This window comes from Corvus cornix, chromosome 2, assembly GCF_000738735.6.
Source record: "Corvus cornix cornix isolate S_Up_H32 chromosome 2, ASM73873v5, whole genome shotgun sequence".
Classification (NCBI taxonomy): Eukaryota; Metazoa; Chordata; class Aves; order Passeriformes; family Corvidae; genus Corvus; species Corvus cornix.
In genome coordinates this window covers 134,963,706-134,982,139 of record NC_046333.1, presented here as the reverse complement: position 1 = coordinate 134,982,139, position 18,434 = coordinate 134,963,706, and the positions used below count along the sequence as shown (strand labels likewise).

The 18,434-nt window shown below is 38.1% G+C and overlaps 1 protein-coding gene across 2 annotated transcripts in view; it reads right to left on the bottom strand.

The window, feature by feature from the left end:
• The window catches only part of ZFPM2 (zinc finger protein, FOG family member 2), a 305,880-nt gene extending 294,048 nt beyond the window's left edge, over nucleotides 1–11,832 (bottom strand). For both annotated transcript variants that reach the window (XM_010404866.3, XM_010404867.3), the window contains exon 1: nucleotides 11,496–11,832. In XM_010404866.3, coding sequence (XP_010403168.1) covers nucleotides 11,496–11,535 — 40 coding nt within the window. In that variant the 5' untranslated portion in view covers nucleotides 11,536–11,832. The remainder of the gene's footprint in view (nucleotides 1–11,495) is intronic.
• Between the last annotated feature and the right edge of the window lie 6,602 nt (nucleotides 11,833–18,434).

The following is an 18,434-nucleotide window of genomic DNA, read 5'->3' as shown; positions in this document are numbered from 1 at the left end:
ATTACTGGTAACACTCCAGGTTACACTACAGGTTCTTTCATACTGCATTCCAGCTATACTATCAGCAATACAGCACCTTGCAGAATTCATCTTACTGATATTAAGTCAGCAGCATTAGCTGAGACCCAACTGTCCTTTGGAGATGTGACCCTTAAAACTCAGAGAAAAGCGATACATTATAAAGGATTTCTAGAGAGTATCAAACTGTCCAAAAATCTAAATTCAGATCCAAGCTGTCCAAATTCCAACTCTGTGGCAGTTGTACATATTTTCATGGCAGTCTTGAAAATCTTTTTCATTCCAAAGATATTATGTCTCAATTTTCATTTGCACATTTTCTCTCCTTCTGTGACTATTACAGAGAGTGCTAATTGTAAATGCATTCTGAAAAAAAACCACACACCCACACAAACCCCCATAAACACTCAGGTGGTCATGGTATGGTCACAGATTGATAAATTATCTCCAGTTCACAAAAACACACTTAACATAAATTTATTTTTATTATATTTAAGTGTAAAATGCTAATTGTTCTTAATCTAGTGAAAAATACATACTTGTATATATAAGGTACAATGTGCTATCCTGTACATAACGGGTCACAGAATAACAGTATTTCACAAGCTGAAATTAATTTATCCACAATGTTGTATTACAAGTTAAGTCCCTCAAAATATAAGTAACATAAAACTCATTGCACCTGCAGTGACAAATCCATTGTGGAAACCAATTTTCAAGGTCAGACTTGATAAATCATTAATTGCTATTAATTATAATGCTTAAAGCAAATACAGAAATTAAATAGCAAAACTGGGCTTTTTTGTAATTCACTGGTCCAACAGGTATACTTCCTATGTTTTTATTCCTTTCTCTCACAATTGAAAGTCTTTTGTATTTTTGCATTAATACTGACCAGATTACTTGGCCTTGCAATGGACCATGGAAAGTTACGTCTTGTAACTAAAGAAAATCTTAATCCAATACCCCACCTTGTGGGAACCCAGCACTGCCTGACACCGTACAGAAACTGACCTTTTTGTCCTTCAGACTTGCCTACCAGGCCCCATCTTCTATCGCAAAAGCCAAATCATCTGATCCCAAACTAACTGTCAACTGCTTGTGATGGTGGGGAAGCCAGACATCAATCAATCAGTTTTTATCAGAGCCACTCTTCGTTTTTCTGTTGTGCTCATCTTATCATCTGACCCAGTTGTAGCCCTGACTTCAGAAGCTTAAGTAACTTGATGACAAAATATGCGTCTGTTTGTCCAAGATGCACATTGTTAAGAAGTGCACTTGTATTTTTAGCAACTAGCTAATATTTTTCCCAGATAAACTGTCAAATATTTGAGATTTTTTTCTCAGTTCTAAAGTTTCCTAGTGCTCACTGAAATACCACAATGCATTTTTAGAACAACTATCAAGCAAGTTCTGGGGGTTTTCTTAAAAAAATAGAAATATATATGCATTTTTATTAAAAAATTAAGCAGTTTCCTTACAAATTTAAGCTAGTTGGGAGCCAAGGGCCTCTCAGAGGTACTCCATCCTATTCACATACACGTTGCTATTCAACTGTACTTCAGTATTTTTCATATGAATATAGATTATTGACAAATTAAACTGCCCCAAAAATCAGTACTTTTATGGACATACAGATTTACTCTTCTGCATCCTACAAAACTAGAGCATTTTGTCTACACTTGTTTTGAAATGGATGAAGTACAATTAGCAGATACAATACTCAAAACCCAGTATGATCGAAAGCTTCCAAAAATGATCTGTTACTGCTTCTAAAAGCCTTTTCATACATATTTATTAGTGAAGACTGTATCATGAGGGGGTGGTAGGGAGTGGAGACAGGTTTTTTGAGGGTTTTTTTAGAAAAACTACTGCTACTTCAGCTTTGGTAATTATACCACTGTCTTCATTGGCTTAACAATTGCATCCTACTTTGACGCATCAGTTACAGATGGTTCATTTTCTTTGCATAAAGCTGTATAAAATGTTTGACAAAAATCCTTGTTGTACTTCTTCAAAACTTCAGAGCAATGATCTTTATTGTCATCTAATATGAAGCCTAAATTTGAAAGTGAAAAGTGAATACAAAACCTAGGAATCTACAGAAAATATAAAAAATTTCAAGTAGATCTGACAATGTCCTTGCAAATTTTTCACAATAACTTATAAATGTTAACCTACACATTCGATAATAGAAATCAAATCAAGTCTTAAATGGCAGGGTTATAATGATGATCCCAAATACACAAGTAAAACACAGCCCTCCTTTAAGGCTTGTGCTGCAACTACAAAAGTAAAAAATACTAACACCCTGTACAGAATTTCTTCTCAGCCTAATAAACACCTCCATGTATCACTGTAAAGAATTGTTTTCAAGATTATTCCATTTCAGCAGGGAAAACCTTTACAACAGACACACAGAAAGACTTCTCTCATCATATTTGAGTCTATGAGGAATTTCTTATTTTACAGTAAAATTCATTCTGTTCTCATTAAAAATCACTTTCCAATAATAATTACAAGTATGTTTAGAAAGTAATTATATTTTTCTATATAACTTTTGCCACAATAGTTGACTTTTACTTCTCAGATAATATGAAAAGGAACATGTATAGCACAGGAGACAAAACGCGAATTCTGGAATTCCTTTGAACATAATGAAAACACTTCATTTAAACCTAGTCTCATTCTACTCTACATTCTAATTTTACATACACCAAACTGTTAGATACCATTTGTGGGTTTGGGTATTTTTAAGCTCCTATCCTATAAGCATTTCACATTCATTTTAAGTAGTATCAACGGGACTGCTTCTGTGAAGGAAGTTAAAGATTGTATTCCTTAAGTTTCTCATATATTTATACCTTCCAAAAAAGCGTTAGATGGATGGCAAACCCAGTAACACAGGAAATGCTGTAGTATTTTACTGCAGTTGGCATCAGACCTTTATTATTTGGAAAGGAAAAATGGAAAAGTGTCTGGATTCAAGAAGATTTTTACTGTCCTCTGGTATACTGAATGTAAGGTAAAAAGACCGAGTACAGTAAAACAGCATGCGACATGCAGTTGTGTCAGCTAATCACAGTCTGAAAGCTTCAGTTGTCTGGAAGAATAAAGCAACATCACTCTAATTCACTTATGTGAGTGCAAAGAGTAATGGATGAGAAGAGTTTATAAAGATATGTCAGAATAACTCACTAATTACTAAAGCATTGTTATTTTTGATACTCTGTTACTAAATTATATTCACATTGTAAAATGATTGTAATTGAACAAACCTTGATCATAAAACTTTTGCAAAATGATACGGTGGTAATCAAAAAATAAGATAGTTCAACGTCCCACTTCAGCTTGATTTATACACTCACAGTTAAGAAATTGAATATATATATAAAAAATAGATTGAAGAGACAAATAAGCCTTGCACCCAATTAGCTCTATAAATATAAAAGGTTTCTGATGATAAATACATCATCACACTTACTAAACATGTTTTCAAATCCTAGCTAGTTCTTAAAAATATAAACAAATATTAGCATTTACAAAGGGTGACAGTGTTACAAAACACCCTTCCTCAACACAGGACACATGAGATATGAAAAATGAGAAGATCAATGGAAAATAACAAGGATAAAATCTATTCAATATCTGTAATAGGAAAACAGGAATATTTTTTCTTTATTGCTATATTTTAACTTACACAAACTAATTTCAAGGTTGCAATTACACAAACAATATCAGGAGCTATTAAAATACAACAGATGATTGTGTAACACTTATAGCAAACTAGATCTCTTTTTCTTTTCTAAAAAAGAAAAGGCTACTGTGACAACTGCCTGCATCTGCTACCAACTCATGATGTCACTACCCTTTCAAAGCATTAGATAAAACTGAATAATCAATGAGAAATGTCAATACCGAAAAGTGATTCCTTCTAAAGTGTAAGCTTTATGCAAGTGTTTGGGTTTTGGTTGGTCGGTTTATTTCGCAATTTTTTATAAGAACTCTTCTTCAATATTGCAAATGTACTGAATTGATCTTACTACATTTGGGATTTCCTAAAACAATATTTAGCTGCATCAGGAAAACACACAGATTTTTTTGTTCCTTCACACGCTAGAAATTAAAAATAATAAATAAATATTATGACTAGGAGGCAAGAATATTGATACTCTTCATCTATATACACCTTTATCTGTATGTTCGTCTCAATAAAGCATGTCCTAAGGAGCTATCAGACAAATAGATACACACATATACTTACAAACAACTGGGTAAAGAAAGTGCACTTGTGTCTCAAAGTAATCCTTGTGCTTGCAATCATCAAGTCTTTAAATCCCTCCAAGAGAGATTTAACCACACTATGACTATATATAATAAAAAATCTCAGGTGCATTGTCTAAGAAGAGAACTTTAAAGAAGCACTTAAGAATATAGAAAAATGGAGGTTTGACATGATAAAATAGCATTATCAGTACTTTATTATCACAAACTCATGAGATAATTGTATCAACTTATAAAACACAAAAAATAACTAACTAGACTGTAGTGTTCAGATTTTCCATGATGCCTATTTGCCATTAATTCCGGAGTGAGTGGAACATTGATATTCTTTCTCTACACTTCTCAAATACTTTCTTAAAAAAAAATCTCTGAAGCGAGATGCGTAATAAAATCTGTTCCTTCTACCAATTCCTAATCTATGTTTCTGCGCTATTTCTACAGTTACTAAGTGAAAGAAACCCTAACCATACATTGACTGGGAAAAGTAATATTACTGCATAAATGCTACATAATTTCCATACTTTCACTTTAAATCCTGTTTGTCCAATGCGCAAATTACTAAACTGTAAATAGTCTTGACTACACAATTCTCCTCTACCATTGTGTCATCTCAAAAAGACAATCTGACAGTAATGGTAATGACACCCTCTCAGACAAGCCTGTGGGCATTAATATTTAAATCTTACCTATCCCTTGTGATTGGAATTCAGCCTCTATTCGCAAACAAAAACTAAATCAATGTTCTTAGAGTTCAAACTAGATCCCTAAACAGTTTGCCACTCTCCATGCACAGATAAGATAAACTTTCTTTGACCCAAGAGATGAAGTTGCCATGACGATCAGAGAGTCCACTTTCTATATTGATATTTTGCTGATGTAACAACAAATAGAACCAGATCCTAGGGCTGATAATGGTGATTAATTAATACTAATATTGATCCCTACAAGCAAGAGACAAGGCTATTAACTTGAAGCCTGAAAAGTCAATTGTTACCTGTGGCAGAGATACTAGAAGCTGATTTTGAGACATAATAAACAAATGTGCTATCTTTATGCTAATACCTTTAAAGGGGTACATCGCTTTCTCAATCACAGCAATTTCACAACTCAAACTTATTATTTTAGTTAAATCTTTTCATCTGCATCCAAAAGAGAGAAATGAACGTCAAGATTTCGAATAGAAGCTATACAAACTGCTACACACTGAATACCTGTAACATGAATGACTAAAAGCACTCTTACAGTATATAGCACAAAGAAAGCTTAAGCAGACTGTTTTAGAGAATATATGTAATACACAAGTCAAAGGATTTTGAATAGAAATGGCGAACATACATTTATCTAGTAGGAAGCCTGTTTTTTCCCTCATTTGAATTGAAAAAAAACTAATAAAAACCCACAGGTGAAAGCTTCACTGGAAAGATAACAAACTTGAAGGCATATCCATGCAAATCGAAGAAGAAAACTGGCTTCACCTCACATTTAATTTACAGGCTATATTTAAATTAACTGCAATTATATCTTTGTGTTAGAGTGCTTGCCCACAAACTAAAGCTGGGACATACATACTGGTAAAATACCTCATCAAGACTCTCTGGGATTCCTTCACCCTCTTTAGGGACATATTTTAAAAGTTTCATAAAAATCATGTAATAAGAAAGAAAAAAGCTCCTCTCTTTCTTTAAAAACAAAAATATTGTCCATCTTGTAATTTGCTCAAGTCATCTTACCATGTAAATTAGAAGATTTTCTTCTGACTTAAGAAATGGTGTTTTGACCAAAAAGCGGCTTTTACCAGTGCTCTGTACGACTCTGCAGCAAGTTTTCTTATTAGTAAGTTACCTCTGTAGTACTCATGAAGTATATGTCATGTTTAATGGAAATAACTGGCAGTACTGACAGACAGTTTGGTTTCCTCCTTCCTTCATTAAACAGAGCCCTATATGAATCTTTACATTAGTTATTGTGCAGCTAACAAAAATAGGAACTAGTAGATACCAGAAAAAAAAAAAACAACTAATTGCATTATTTTCCCTCTCAGCTGAATGTCTTAAAAATATTTAAATTTCTATTAACACATGAGTGCAAATATACAGTGCACCATAAATATCAGTTGTTTGCAAAGAATTAATACTCAGTCTCAGAAAACTAAAAAACATCATTCATGATTCACACGCAAGAGGTACAGGCAGCTGCTTACCTAGTCATCTGCTTTGATTAAACTTAAACCATTGTAAGTGCCCTTAATGTGCTACAGTGCAATTTAAAGGAGAGTACAAAGTGAAACTCTGTCAGAGAAGAAACATGTATATTTAAAAAAAAAGATAAAGATAGAAAATACTTAATTTCCTAGCCTACTTTAGCAATGACACATGTTAAAGCTATCTGTAGGCTGCATTTTATGTTACTTTGTAATTTTATAGGAGAGGGCGAAACACAAAAAGAGAGAGATTCTCACCTCTCAGTTCTGTTTCTAAACCAAACACCTACATATAAGCCTATTGGATCTCAATGACAATGTATCAATGTGCCTCTATTAAACTTACAAAACTCACTGAATGATTTATGAGTCTCTAATTGGCAGAATTTCCTGCACATTTCCAATAATTTAATTTTTTTCCTGTTCTTTCATGTGGATTCTGCTCTTGAATAAAAACAAAAATGGACGAGAGCAATATTGTACATCGTCACAGAATAATATTATTGTATGCCTTTTTTTATTATTAATAGCAACTGCAAAACTTCGCTAAGCAGTGAATTTTATTTTGCAGTACTGCATCACTGATGTAATTCTGAATACTTTTAATTACAGAATAGTCATTATGGACTCTGAGAGGAAAAAAATCTAGACAACATGTGGAAATAAACTTTGATAATATATCCCTTATCAGGCAAGAGTACAAAAAATGTCATAAAGGAAAAAAAACTTCAAGAAATATTTTCAGCCAAACGGTATTATTTTAAAGGCAACAAGTAGAAGGACTATATTCCCAGGATAATAAACATGTATTGGCTTTTAAAAAGACAATTTTTTTTATATGTGGCACGCAAAATACCCACAGGGTTTATGTGACCTGGCACTGTACAGAAGACAGCACCGTATTAAACAGCTTCATTATTTAGAAAGACCACTGGCATGTAAGACTAGGAAAGAAAAAAATAGGTATTTTGACTATATACTTGAAATTTATTTTTCTGTCAAAAGAACTGAAACTCAAGATAATGTAGAAAAGAATGTCATTGCTTAATATTACTCCGCTATTGATGTTAGGCTAAAGACAAATACGATTTTTAAACCATCATTCACATTTTTAAAAAAATACACATAAAAAGAGAGTTAAAACTGGAAGAAATAGTAAATATGGAAGAAAGCAGTCTCATAAAGTGTAAGGTGAGAACTTAAGCATTCAGACATAGAGATTTTTCCTTACAATTCTTTACACATCACAAACTGTACAAAACAGGTTGGAATATTACTTAAATGCTGGACAGACAATTTTTTCATTGAAAATTAATACAAACTTCTTGAGAGGCTAACACGATGACCTGCAGCCTAACTCCTCCTTGTTTAACATTTTGCTTACAAAACATGTATTTAGCATATGTAATTTGAAGTTCCAACATTCATCGGTATCCTCTCCCTTCCTAACACACAATTCAAGACCACTTCATACTGCACATTCTTCACACTGTACTACATAAATTATGTATTAATCCCAAAGTTGTAAAAGAAACCGTTCCATTAATACTTCCAAAAAATTCTCTTTGTAGAACATGATCCCCGAGGAGTAGGGGTGGAAAAAAAAGGAAGAAGGTCCTTTAAGAATTTCTTCGAGTAATTAGGTAACAAAGAAACATTTTAAAAATAAATTAACAAAAATGTTTCAGCAATTCAACTGTCCCCCATCTATAAACCACTGTACTTAAGTGGGACTGAAGTTGGGGACATACGGGTCAGTAAACAAATTACCAGACTACAGACAACTGCAAGAAGAACAAGAAAATAGCAATAAAACTGCACACAAAACACATTTGCTAATCATAAAGAAATGCACTGGTGAAAAAAAAAAAAGAAAATCATCATTTCTGTCATAAATTTTGCAGCGCAGCCACAGAATGGAGAACAATCTGGGCAATTTATTGGCATATTGGCAGGAGGTGATAAGGCTAAAAACAACAACAGCTAGCAGCTGGTGCAGTGAGATGGCCTGATAACATTGATATGGGTCTCCCATACAAAACACCTCCTAGCCTATCAGTGCTTTTTATCAAACTAGGATTACAATAATAGCTCATGAGAGAGGGCTTTTGGTAGGTTTTCTTGGTTGTGGTGGTTTCGGGGGTTTTTTTGAGGGGGGGGAAGAGGGGAAAAAAATACAGACCTGGAAAGGAAAAAAACACCCTGAATTTTTTGGGACAAAACATTGGGGCAAAATACATAATTTATCACAGTATTATCAGGAAATCCAGGCAGTCTAATCAAGGAGCACTGAGTGACTATTTTTTGCCTTATCATCCAAAGTGGTGGAAACGGAGAAGGAATTATCAGGCTTCTGCAGATTGCTGGGCTGGAATTTTAATGGTAATAATCGGGTTTCTGATGGTATATCTTCTCCGCTTATCTTTCCCATTATCTCCCCTTATCTGGCCAGTCATCAGAGCAAATTAATGGTGCTCTTTCAGCGTCGCCTTTTTATCGCTGCCCAGAGAGCACCCAAGGGGAAAGAATAAGCAAAATATTAAAATACTGCATAAATCACAATTTTAGATAGCAGGGAACTGTATGCAGTAAAAGAAAAAAACTGTGCCCAACAACCTTTTTGTCCTTTAAATTGACTGTCTTCAGAGTTTCCAGTGTAAGCTGACTTCTTGCTTGTCATAGAGCTTCTAAAATGTGCATGCTTTATCAGCAGTACTTTCTGTTTTATTCACAAACTGAAGAGTTTTCAAACTTAAAGACAGTGGTCTAGTCTTGTCACTAGTCATTCCATTATTTTTTACTTGCTATTTTTATGATCAGCATATTCCAGATGTGATTTTAATGTACAAAAAAAAAAATCTTTAAAAGTTGACTTATTTATGCCTAACACACTGCATGGCTTCATTTAAATATCAGAATCTGAAAACGTGTTAGTAAAGACTGCACTCTACCAGAACAAAACTTCTTCATCCAAGAAATACCACTTATGCCTGGCCAAATAGTCACAGAAAACTCTGTAGCAGAGAATGACTTATTTGAAACAAAATGGCTTTACAGCTACAGCAAAGAACCCTCCCCCCCCCCCAACAGCTATCATATAGAAGGATTATGGTACATAATTTATCCTCCAACTCTTGCTTACCTTGTTTTACTTCTAGCTTAAATGCAAACTTAAACATACTCAAGCAATTAAAAGCATGAGTAAATAAAGTCTTCTGTAAACACTGTTCAAATATAGTTACACGATTTCTACATACACTTTTAGATGTACTTGCATTGTTGCATACATGAAAACATACACTTGCAAACCATTGTATAGCACCTGATTGTGAAAAATAAATTTCTGGTTTATCACCTTCAGCATATTGTGCCATACAGCAAAGCTACAGAATGCTTTGTGACCTGTACCTGCAGTACAGTACCTGAAAATCCCTCCAAGCACTTTTCAGTCACTGAGAGGAAGAGACAGACAAATGAGGATGAGAAAGTATGCAAAACTAAAATCAGATGATGAGGTTTATGCCACACAATCAATTAACATTATTTATTAACAATCAAAACATCAATCATAGACTAGAAAGTCTTTCTAAATAATGTTCATAATCACATTACATAAAATGCACGATTTTAAAGAACTAAGAATACAATTTAAATTAATAGTAAATAAGATAGACGTAAGTTTAAAAGCATATAGCATATTTATTTGGGAATATCAATTTCCAAAGTAAATCAAAGTTTCTTGATTCACAAAATTATATTCAACTCAAAAATATGTCACAAAAAGTTTCAAGCATATATTAAGCTGCTTCAGTAAACTGAAAACTAAAACTATGATGGTTATTTGTATTTATCAGGTAAAAAGATAGTTTCTACAAAGCAGGGATTCTCGGCCACTATTACTCAAACACTTTACAGTGACCAATCTTATTCGACATGAAGCTCACTTTCTTCTTTTATAAATCAGTTTGCCAATTCTATACATATTCCATCCGAAGTGGGCTATCAATAAGCATTCTCAAGTCAGAAATCAATAAGGAAAATACTAGTGAAAGTGCTTCTCCACGTCCCATGATGGTTACTTTGAATGTAGTTCTGTAATACAGAACATCAATGAAAATACATCAGACCAGTGCGGCTGATTTCATAACAAAATTATTTATAGACCCTATTTGGAAACGCCTGACACTTCTAGTCCCGACAGCTAGACTTGTTCAGATGAATAAACTAAAGCACAAAAAAGTTTATGAAGTTAAGACTGTCGTGTGTCACAGGCAAGAGAAGTGAACTATGAACACTATTAGGCAGAGTATCTTTCAACTAAAAGCCTTCAGCACACCTGTTTCTCAACACAGAAAACAGTTCAAAAGTGTTAAAGCCCCTAAAACGGCAAAGGCGAGTGTGCGCCTATGGTGTGGGTGCAGAGCGAGCCCCGGAGGGACACGAGCGGCGCGGGCGGCGCGGGGCCCGGGGGAACAGCGGGGCCGGGGCCGGCGCGGCGCTGCCCACGGGCTCCCCGCGGGAATTTGCTGTCTTTTCCCGCACACCGTTTCTGCGGTCCTCTGGTACTTACTGCAGCCCAGGCTCGGCATGGGTCTGTTCACACGCGCTAGGCGCGCGAAGTTGCTCAGTTAGGTAGGGACGGTGTTCGGAGGCTGGTTTGTGTGCTCTCCCGGCGCTAGTTCAACTTGAAAACACATGAGCGATCCCACTCCGAAACACGGAGCAATAGTTTGAACAGACTACGGGGCGGCAGCATGAGCTCCAAAGGAGCGAAAAAAACCGAGACAGTGAGGAGCTTGCTCAACCCGCATCGGAGCAGCTCCCAGCTTTCGCTCGTGTCCCGTTTCTCTCTCCCCCTACTCAGACTCTCTGCCAAAGTTTCATCAGTCCGTACTCCGGACCCCCCTACTGATCCCACATCCACCTCTCTCGCGTCTCCCAAGAACGAGATAAATAAAAGTCTGTTAGAGGGAGCCCCCCTCAGGAAACTTACGTTTGATCTGCCTGGGTTTGCTCTGTTTCCTTCGGGACATGCTGCTCGGCTGCCTCTCCTGCCTTGCTCCAGGTACAGGAGTGGAGCTGGGAGGGGACGGGGGTGGAGGGAGGGTGACAGATCAACAGACGGGATTCATAGAGAAGCCGGTGGCCGCCTTGAGATGCAAAGTCAAATGACAGAAAAACAAGGAGAAGGGTAAGAGTGTGTGCGCGCGTGACGGAGGAAGAGGGGAAGAGAAACGGAGATCGGGGTGGGTGAGACGGAAAGCGAGAATGAGGGGAGAGAGAAGCAGAAAGAACCGAGGGAGGGAGCAGGGGAAGGAGCGAGGGAGGGAGGGAGGGAGAGAGAGAGGAGGAAGGAAGAGAGGGAGGGAGGGAGGGAGGGAGGGAGAGAGGGAGGGGAGAGCTTGGCTCCTCGCTCTCTCTCTCCCTCTCCCGCCCGCTCTCTGCCGTTGTCGCGCCACCCTCCGCCGCCCGCGCCGCGCTCCGCTCCGACTGACAGGCGGCAGGAGGTGCCGGCGAGGGAGGGGGCGAGGGAGGGGCTTTCCGGGACGGGGGGGGGGGGGGGGGGCGGAAAGAGGGGGGCGTTTGTCCGTCAGGCTTGACGGGCAGTGGCTACTACCAGCGACAAGTCCGCATGCAAATCGCCTCCTGCCTCTGGGGCACGGGCTGTCGAGGCGGGAGGCTTCAATCGTCCCGGCGCTGCCAGGGCTTCTGGTCACCGGGAGAGCTGCAACTTTCCTGGAAGAGGCACGGCGGGCGAACGGGCAAAGAAGTCGGTGACAGCAGGCAGCCGGCACGAGTCCCCTCGCCCCGCACAGGGAACCTCCGGGGTGTCCCGGCACCGCCGGTGTCCCCGCGCTGCGGCGCGCAGCCTCGGCCTCCGCGCTGCCCGCGGCGGGAGCAAGCGCTTCCTGCCGCGCTGCCCCCAGGCCGAGAGGTCCCGCACGGCCCAAGGCTGGGAGCTCCGAGCAGGTTTCCCACCGCCTCCTCCGGACCGAGGGGTCCCGCTGCGCCTCACAGGTGCCGCCACGCGCGGGCCGCTCTGCCGCGGCCGGAGCCCCGGGCGCTGCCTGAGCCGACGGACGGATGGGCGAGCTGCCAGCGTGCCAGCGTCCTTCCCTTGCGGTTCTCTGGCCGCTTGCACTTAGCTGCGAAAGCCTGGGGAGTCCTGGCTGTGCGGCCATCGCTGTTTGCCCCCCTTCCCCCGCGCCCTCGGGTTTTGACTCGTAGGTGAGCGAGGGAGACAAGCCGGCCGACTGAGTCCCTCGGCTTCGTTAGTTTCGCCTTTCTAAGCAGTGATAGTAGTGAACGTTTTTTTCTTGCCTGGTAGAAGCCAACATTTGACGCTCCCGTTACTGAAACCAGTTAAGTGTTTTGACATAGCTAAAACTATCAGCAATGCCCATGTTTACAGTCTGTGTCTTTGGACAAAATTTCTCTTGAACGTTCTGTTTTAATGACTTGAATAATGTCATTTACATATATAGTTATAAGTGACCCACTGTGAACAGACTATGCTCTCTGTATCTCAGTGCATTGCCAAGCATTACACGCCCATTACCGCGTTCTCAGTGTTGTCAAACATTACCTTTTAAAAAATTCTGGGAAAAACCACTATCTACACAAATAAAAGAGAATCGGCCTGATTTCATGCATGCCAAGGAAGGACGTTTGATACTGAAATGTCTTTACTACTGTGCTTCCAGGAATTTCAGATCTGACACGTGAATGTAATACAACAGTAAGCGTTCTTAGAGCTTCACTGGCAGGACATGTTCAGGTAAACTGTTAAGCATTGCTTTCAGTCTTAGCTCTGTGGTCAAAATACTCTCGACAGAAGCAGTTTTTGACTTGACCTCTTGACACATTCAGTGCTTTCTTGGGGCAATATTGCAGGAGTCATATAAGCAACACAAATTCTAACAGGGTGATGTACTAAAATTTTCCGTCATATTTTGTTAGAAAACAGTGTTTGTACATGACAACTGAATTTACAAAACCACTTTTTTATTAAAGAAAAAATAAGATGGAATCTGTGAACAATATTCAACATTTGTTGTTGTTCAGATACTTGAAAGAATCTGAGTAAATAATAAGTGTTTTCTGTTTAGGTGAAGTAATCGTGGTGTGCCAAATTTGTATTTCAATTTCTTTCCTAGAGGTGTATAGGCTCTTGGTTAACTGCCAGTGTAACAGTGGTAGTGTTTTCAGGAAGGTATTCTATGGCAATAGATAAACATGATAATAATACACCAAGTGAAATGCTCTGGTTTTGTTTTGTTGCAGAACAAGGCTCAGAAGGGGGCTTACATGGATGAGAATGAAGAACCCATCTTCCAAATTTAAGTTTATATTTGATCTTTATCCATTCTCAACATTCTCAGTTCTCTTAAATCGCAGTTGGGTTCCCTAATTAGAAATAGCAATGTCTTTTCCTCCATATAGGTTGACCGTTTATTTCTGTTTCTATTTTGTTGCCAGGCTCTCACACAGTTTTTAGTCTGCATAGGCAATTTGGCAGATACTCCCTTTAAACTGTTGTTTAAGTGTAAAAGAATGAAGTTGAGTAATCTGTTTCCAACATTTGAACAATATATGTTACAAGTTACAAGTAACTTGTAAAACTGTCACTGTAACTTAAAAGTTAATACACTTTATGTGGTACAAACCAGTTACAAATAAGTGATAAACAGCAATGCAAAATGAAGCAATGCTAGAGTCTCTAAGTGTTTATTCTTAAATGCTGTTTGGCGTAAATTACATAACATCATTTTTGTGCTGACTCCTGCTTTTGTTAATATTTAAATAGCACTGTTAGTTATGTATTTTGTCTGTTCGGAGGCATTAAAGCTGTTTTCTGCTTCATCAGCTCAAAAGAGTTAGTATAAAGTTGTATTATTTCTATGACCATTCAGAGACATGTTTGATCTCTTAATGGATTATTATACTTAGTCATTTCCATGTATTTCAGGTTATTTTGGACCTATTTACCTAAAGTTTAAAATGTTGTCAAAAAAAGAAACATACATATGCCTGCTGTATTAATGTAATTAATGGTGTAAATTAATGAGCAATTTTCTCTAATTCATAGAGGAACTCTTATTTAGTATATTTTAATACTTCATGGAAATTGCCCATTTTCTTTGGCAGAATAAGTAGCCTGTAGTACATCCCAGATGAAAAAAATCTATAGCAGGCCATGTGTAGTTGCTGAGGCTGGGCCAGGGAACAGCTCGAGCTCTGCACGTGATCCCTGATGCTGTGTTTTTGTTAAGCCAATCTCCGGTGCTGCTCACCAGGAGCTGTTTCCGATAAGCTGTGTGGGCAAGGCCACTTTCTTTTGCTGTGGCAGGGGTTTGAGTTGCATGAACACAAGTCAAGTGGCGTGGCTCTCCCCCGGGGTCAAGAATAGGCCCAGCATTTTCTGTGACCCTGCAGAGACAGTCATTCAGAGTAGATCTTTCATACAAACGACCTCTCCCTCGCTAATTGCATAATTTTCTGAACTGCTATAGAAACTGCTGTGTAGTTACAATGTTGTCCGTACCAAGGTGCAGTGCCTGTACCATTCACTGGCTCTTCATGTCCACCTGTTGAATGTTGCCTGTAGCAACCAGACAGTGGTCACAGAGTGCTTTGCCGGCATGGCCAGGGGACCAGTAACCCTAGCCAGGAGGCAACTGCAGCATCTGAGCGTAGGGGCAGGGGAAGAATGTGTCCAGTTTTTGTACTGAGGGAGTGGTGGCCATCTGTCCAAAAGCTGAGGGTACAGACAGATAATTAGGAAATGATGCAGTAAGAATAGTATAAAAATGTAGTTCTCTTCAACCAAAATGGTAACTGGATGTGAGCAGTCCAGAAGATGTATGCTCTTAGTTAATATCAATATCTCAAGAAGAAGAAAATAACCTCCACAGAGGCTCACTTCCTAATAATCTTGAACTTCATCACTTCCAACTCTCTATGCCTTGCTAAGGTTCTACAAAGATTTATAGAAACCCTCTAACTGCATGATTATCACAGTTTAAAACTTAAATTCTGGCAAAGAAACCAGGAAAAGTGCAGCTTAGATTTCATGATCTTCAAGTGCTATTAACTTTCTTATGCACAGATAATATGCATGATTTTAAAAACAATGTCCTTTGTTGGAGAACACTTAATGATTCTTAGAACAATCTTTCCATTCTGTCATTGAAATGAGGAAGTACTAACATTTTGAAATATTTTCTTGGAAGCAGAATTAACCTCTTGACTAGCAATTATGGATTTCCTGTCTTTTTTTTTTTTTTTTTTGCGAGAAGAAGGATGTACACTGAGGAAAATAACTTCAGAATTCTTACATAAATCTGTATACAGGCTATTATATGCAAAGATACTGCTGTATAATGAAGATACCATGAAGTTTAGGCAGCAATTGAATTTTTAAAAAAATATGCTTAATTTTTGTGTTGTATACATAATCGAGTTCTGACTACTCATAACATCAAATAAGAGTATGTAATGTTAAAAATATAATGGCATAGGTTCTGTTGGGCTCTTAGGCTGCGATTTCCATAGTAAGGACTTGGCTTCTTCCATGATTTTAATCGTAATGTTTGGTTCATTAGCTCTTAATGAAAGAGAAAAGGCTGGTATTTTTCCAAGTATTATCCACTTAGAGCATTAGGAAGAGTACAGGGCATAGCTTTTTAGAACTTTATTCCTCTTTTTCATTGGCCAAGAGTGAAATAGGTAACTAGATTGATCATGAAATTGTTAAGGTTCCAAATTAATACCCCTCTAGCATGAATATGGGACAATTCACACTTTTCCCAGCTCTTTGAAAAATCGACAGTTTATTCTTATTTTGCAATGTGTAGATTTTCTGTGCGGTCATGCCATATTCCAAGACAGCAAGAAAATAGACCTAAATATATTGCTGGGCAGCTGATAGATGATCAGTCTGAGCTTTGAATTTAGAAGTAACACTTTCTCTGGCTTTTGAAATAAAGAAGAAAAAACTCTTGCCAGTGTGTTTCTAAATGACATATAGGAAAAATGCTGCAAGCCAGATTCCTCACATGCAAAAGAACCTACAGAAGATCTGAGGATATCCAAGACAATGGGTGAGACCAGTGGATATGAACTGCCCTTTCAACCAGTCCTGTAGACAAGTTAGAACCAAATTGCTACTACATTTTTTTGTGAATGTTTTACTCCCTAGGAATGATCACAGTCCTACAGTGAAGTTCCTGGCCACAGGATTTCAATGGATGCAGCAATGTGGGAAGCCAGACTCACAGAGTGCTGGAATCAGTGCTGAGTCAGACTTCACGTTGATAGTCCAGACCTTTGCAACCATTCTGGGACATCTGCCAGTTTTTAGAGGCCAAAACCCATGTCCACTACATCTGGAGAGGGAAGAATGGCATAGAAATAAATGGCGACCTCAGAAACTTTCTGGATTCCTAAGCAGACTTTTCCTGAAGAGGGTATTCTCTGAATTTGAGTTAATTTTTGGTTGGTGCAAAGCTTAGCATTTTCGTGGTGTCAGCTTGCTGTCTCTTTTCATGTATTTATTTAGAGCAGAAATGACTGATCTCTTTTGGTAGTTCATTTATGCAAGATACTTTTCGTCTCACATTAAAATTTATATCTTTTTGTTATCCAAAAATAGTGGCAAAGATTATTCTTCATTTCCTGACTGGATGCTCTCTGATATTGCTCAGGTAATCTTATAGATGAACAAAATGATAGTCTACCAAACTGCTTAGACATTTTGGGCAACTTAAAATCGGAATCACAGAATAGCCAGGATCTTCATAATAATGTAAAAATACTCTTTTTCACTGCACAGGATTGTAGTAATACCTGAAAAGAAATTTGATTTCTTTCTGAAAAATTATACATACAACTCAGCTCCTAATTTTGACATCCATGTTCTCCTTATAGAAAAAAATATATCTCAATATCAGCAAGATTCTACTGCAAAACTGACTTGCACAAGCTAACCTGTCGTGTGCTGTGCCTTCAGCTGGAAAAGAAAATTCAGTTGGTGTGGCATAGCTAGAGAAAGCTTTTTGAACAAAGCTGAAAATGTGGATGCATGTTCACAACAAGATACTGTATCACACATATGGCAGCATCTGGAGTATGGGATGGAAGGAACAGTATCCTATGAAGAAATATTCCTGGATGCCTTGGTTGTCTGAAATGCAGCCCATTCACCCCACTGCTTACAGATGGCTACTGAAAACTCAGAAATGTACTGAAACATACATAATCCCACACCACACTTCAGATTTCTGCCAGTAGCAAGACTGCAGTCCACAGCAGCAGTAACTTACTGTTTTGGCATGTGTGTGGGCTTCAGAGGCCAGTTTTGTTACAACTCAGAGAACTTCTCTGCTTTCCATGACCTTACCCTCCCCAGGAACATACTACCCTTAGCACAGTCTTAACTCTGTACAGTCTTCTGTACCGTGCTTCTGAGAGAGGCACCTTTCTGAGACATGCAAACAATAATGTAGCATGAACTTTCTTGAAGCTTATAAGCCCAGAGAGGGAGGAGTTCAGAATAAGATATGAGAAAAATTAAGGAAAGTTAAGGAATAATAGAATAGAAGAAACAGGAAAGAGGGAAAGAACAGCTGTAGTTTTTTAAAAATCTTTATTTCTATCTTAATTTCTTTTTAGATAAGCCAACAGCAGTACTTCATGTAGACATAGCTTAACACTGAAAAGATAACATTAATTTTGTCAAATTACTGTTTATGACTTCAGAGTGCTAGTCTCATAAAGTAGTGACACAAGTATAAAGTACAGCCTGAGTTGCAGAGTTTGAAGTAAAATAGCATTTTCTCTTCTCCTTGGTCTTCTTCCATAACTGTTATGTAGCAGGGTTTTTTCTTTTTTTTTTTTTTTTTTCTTTTCTTTTGGGAAAGATTAGCAGCAT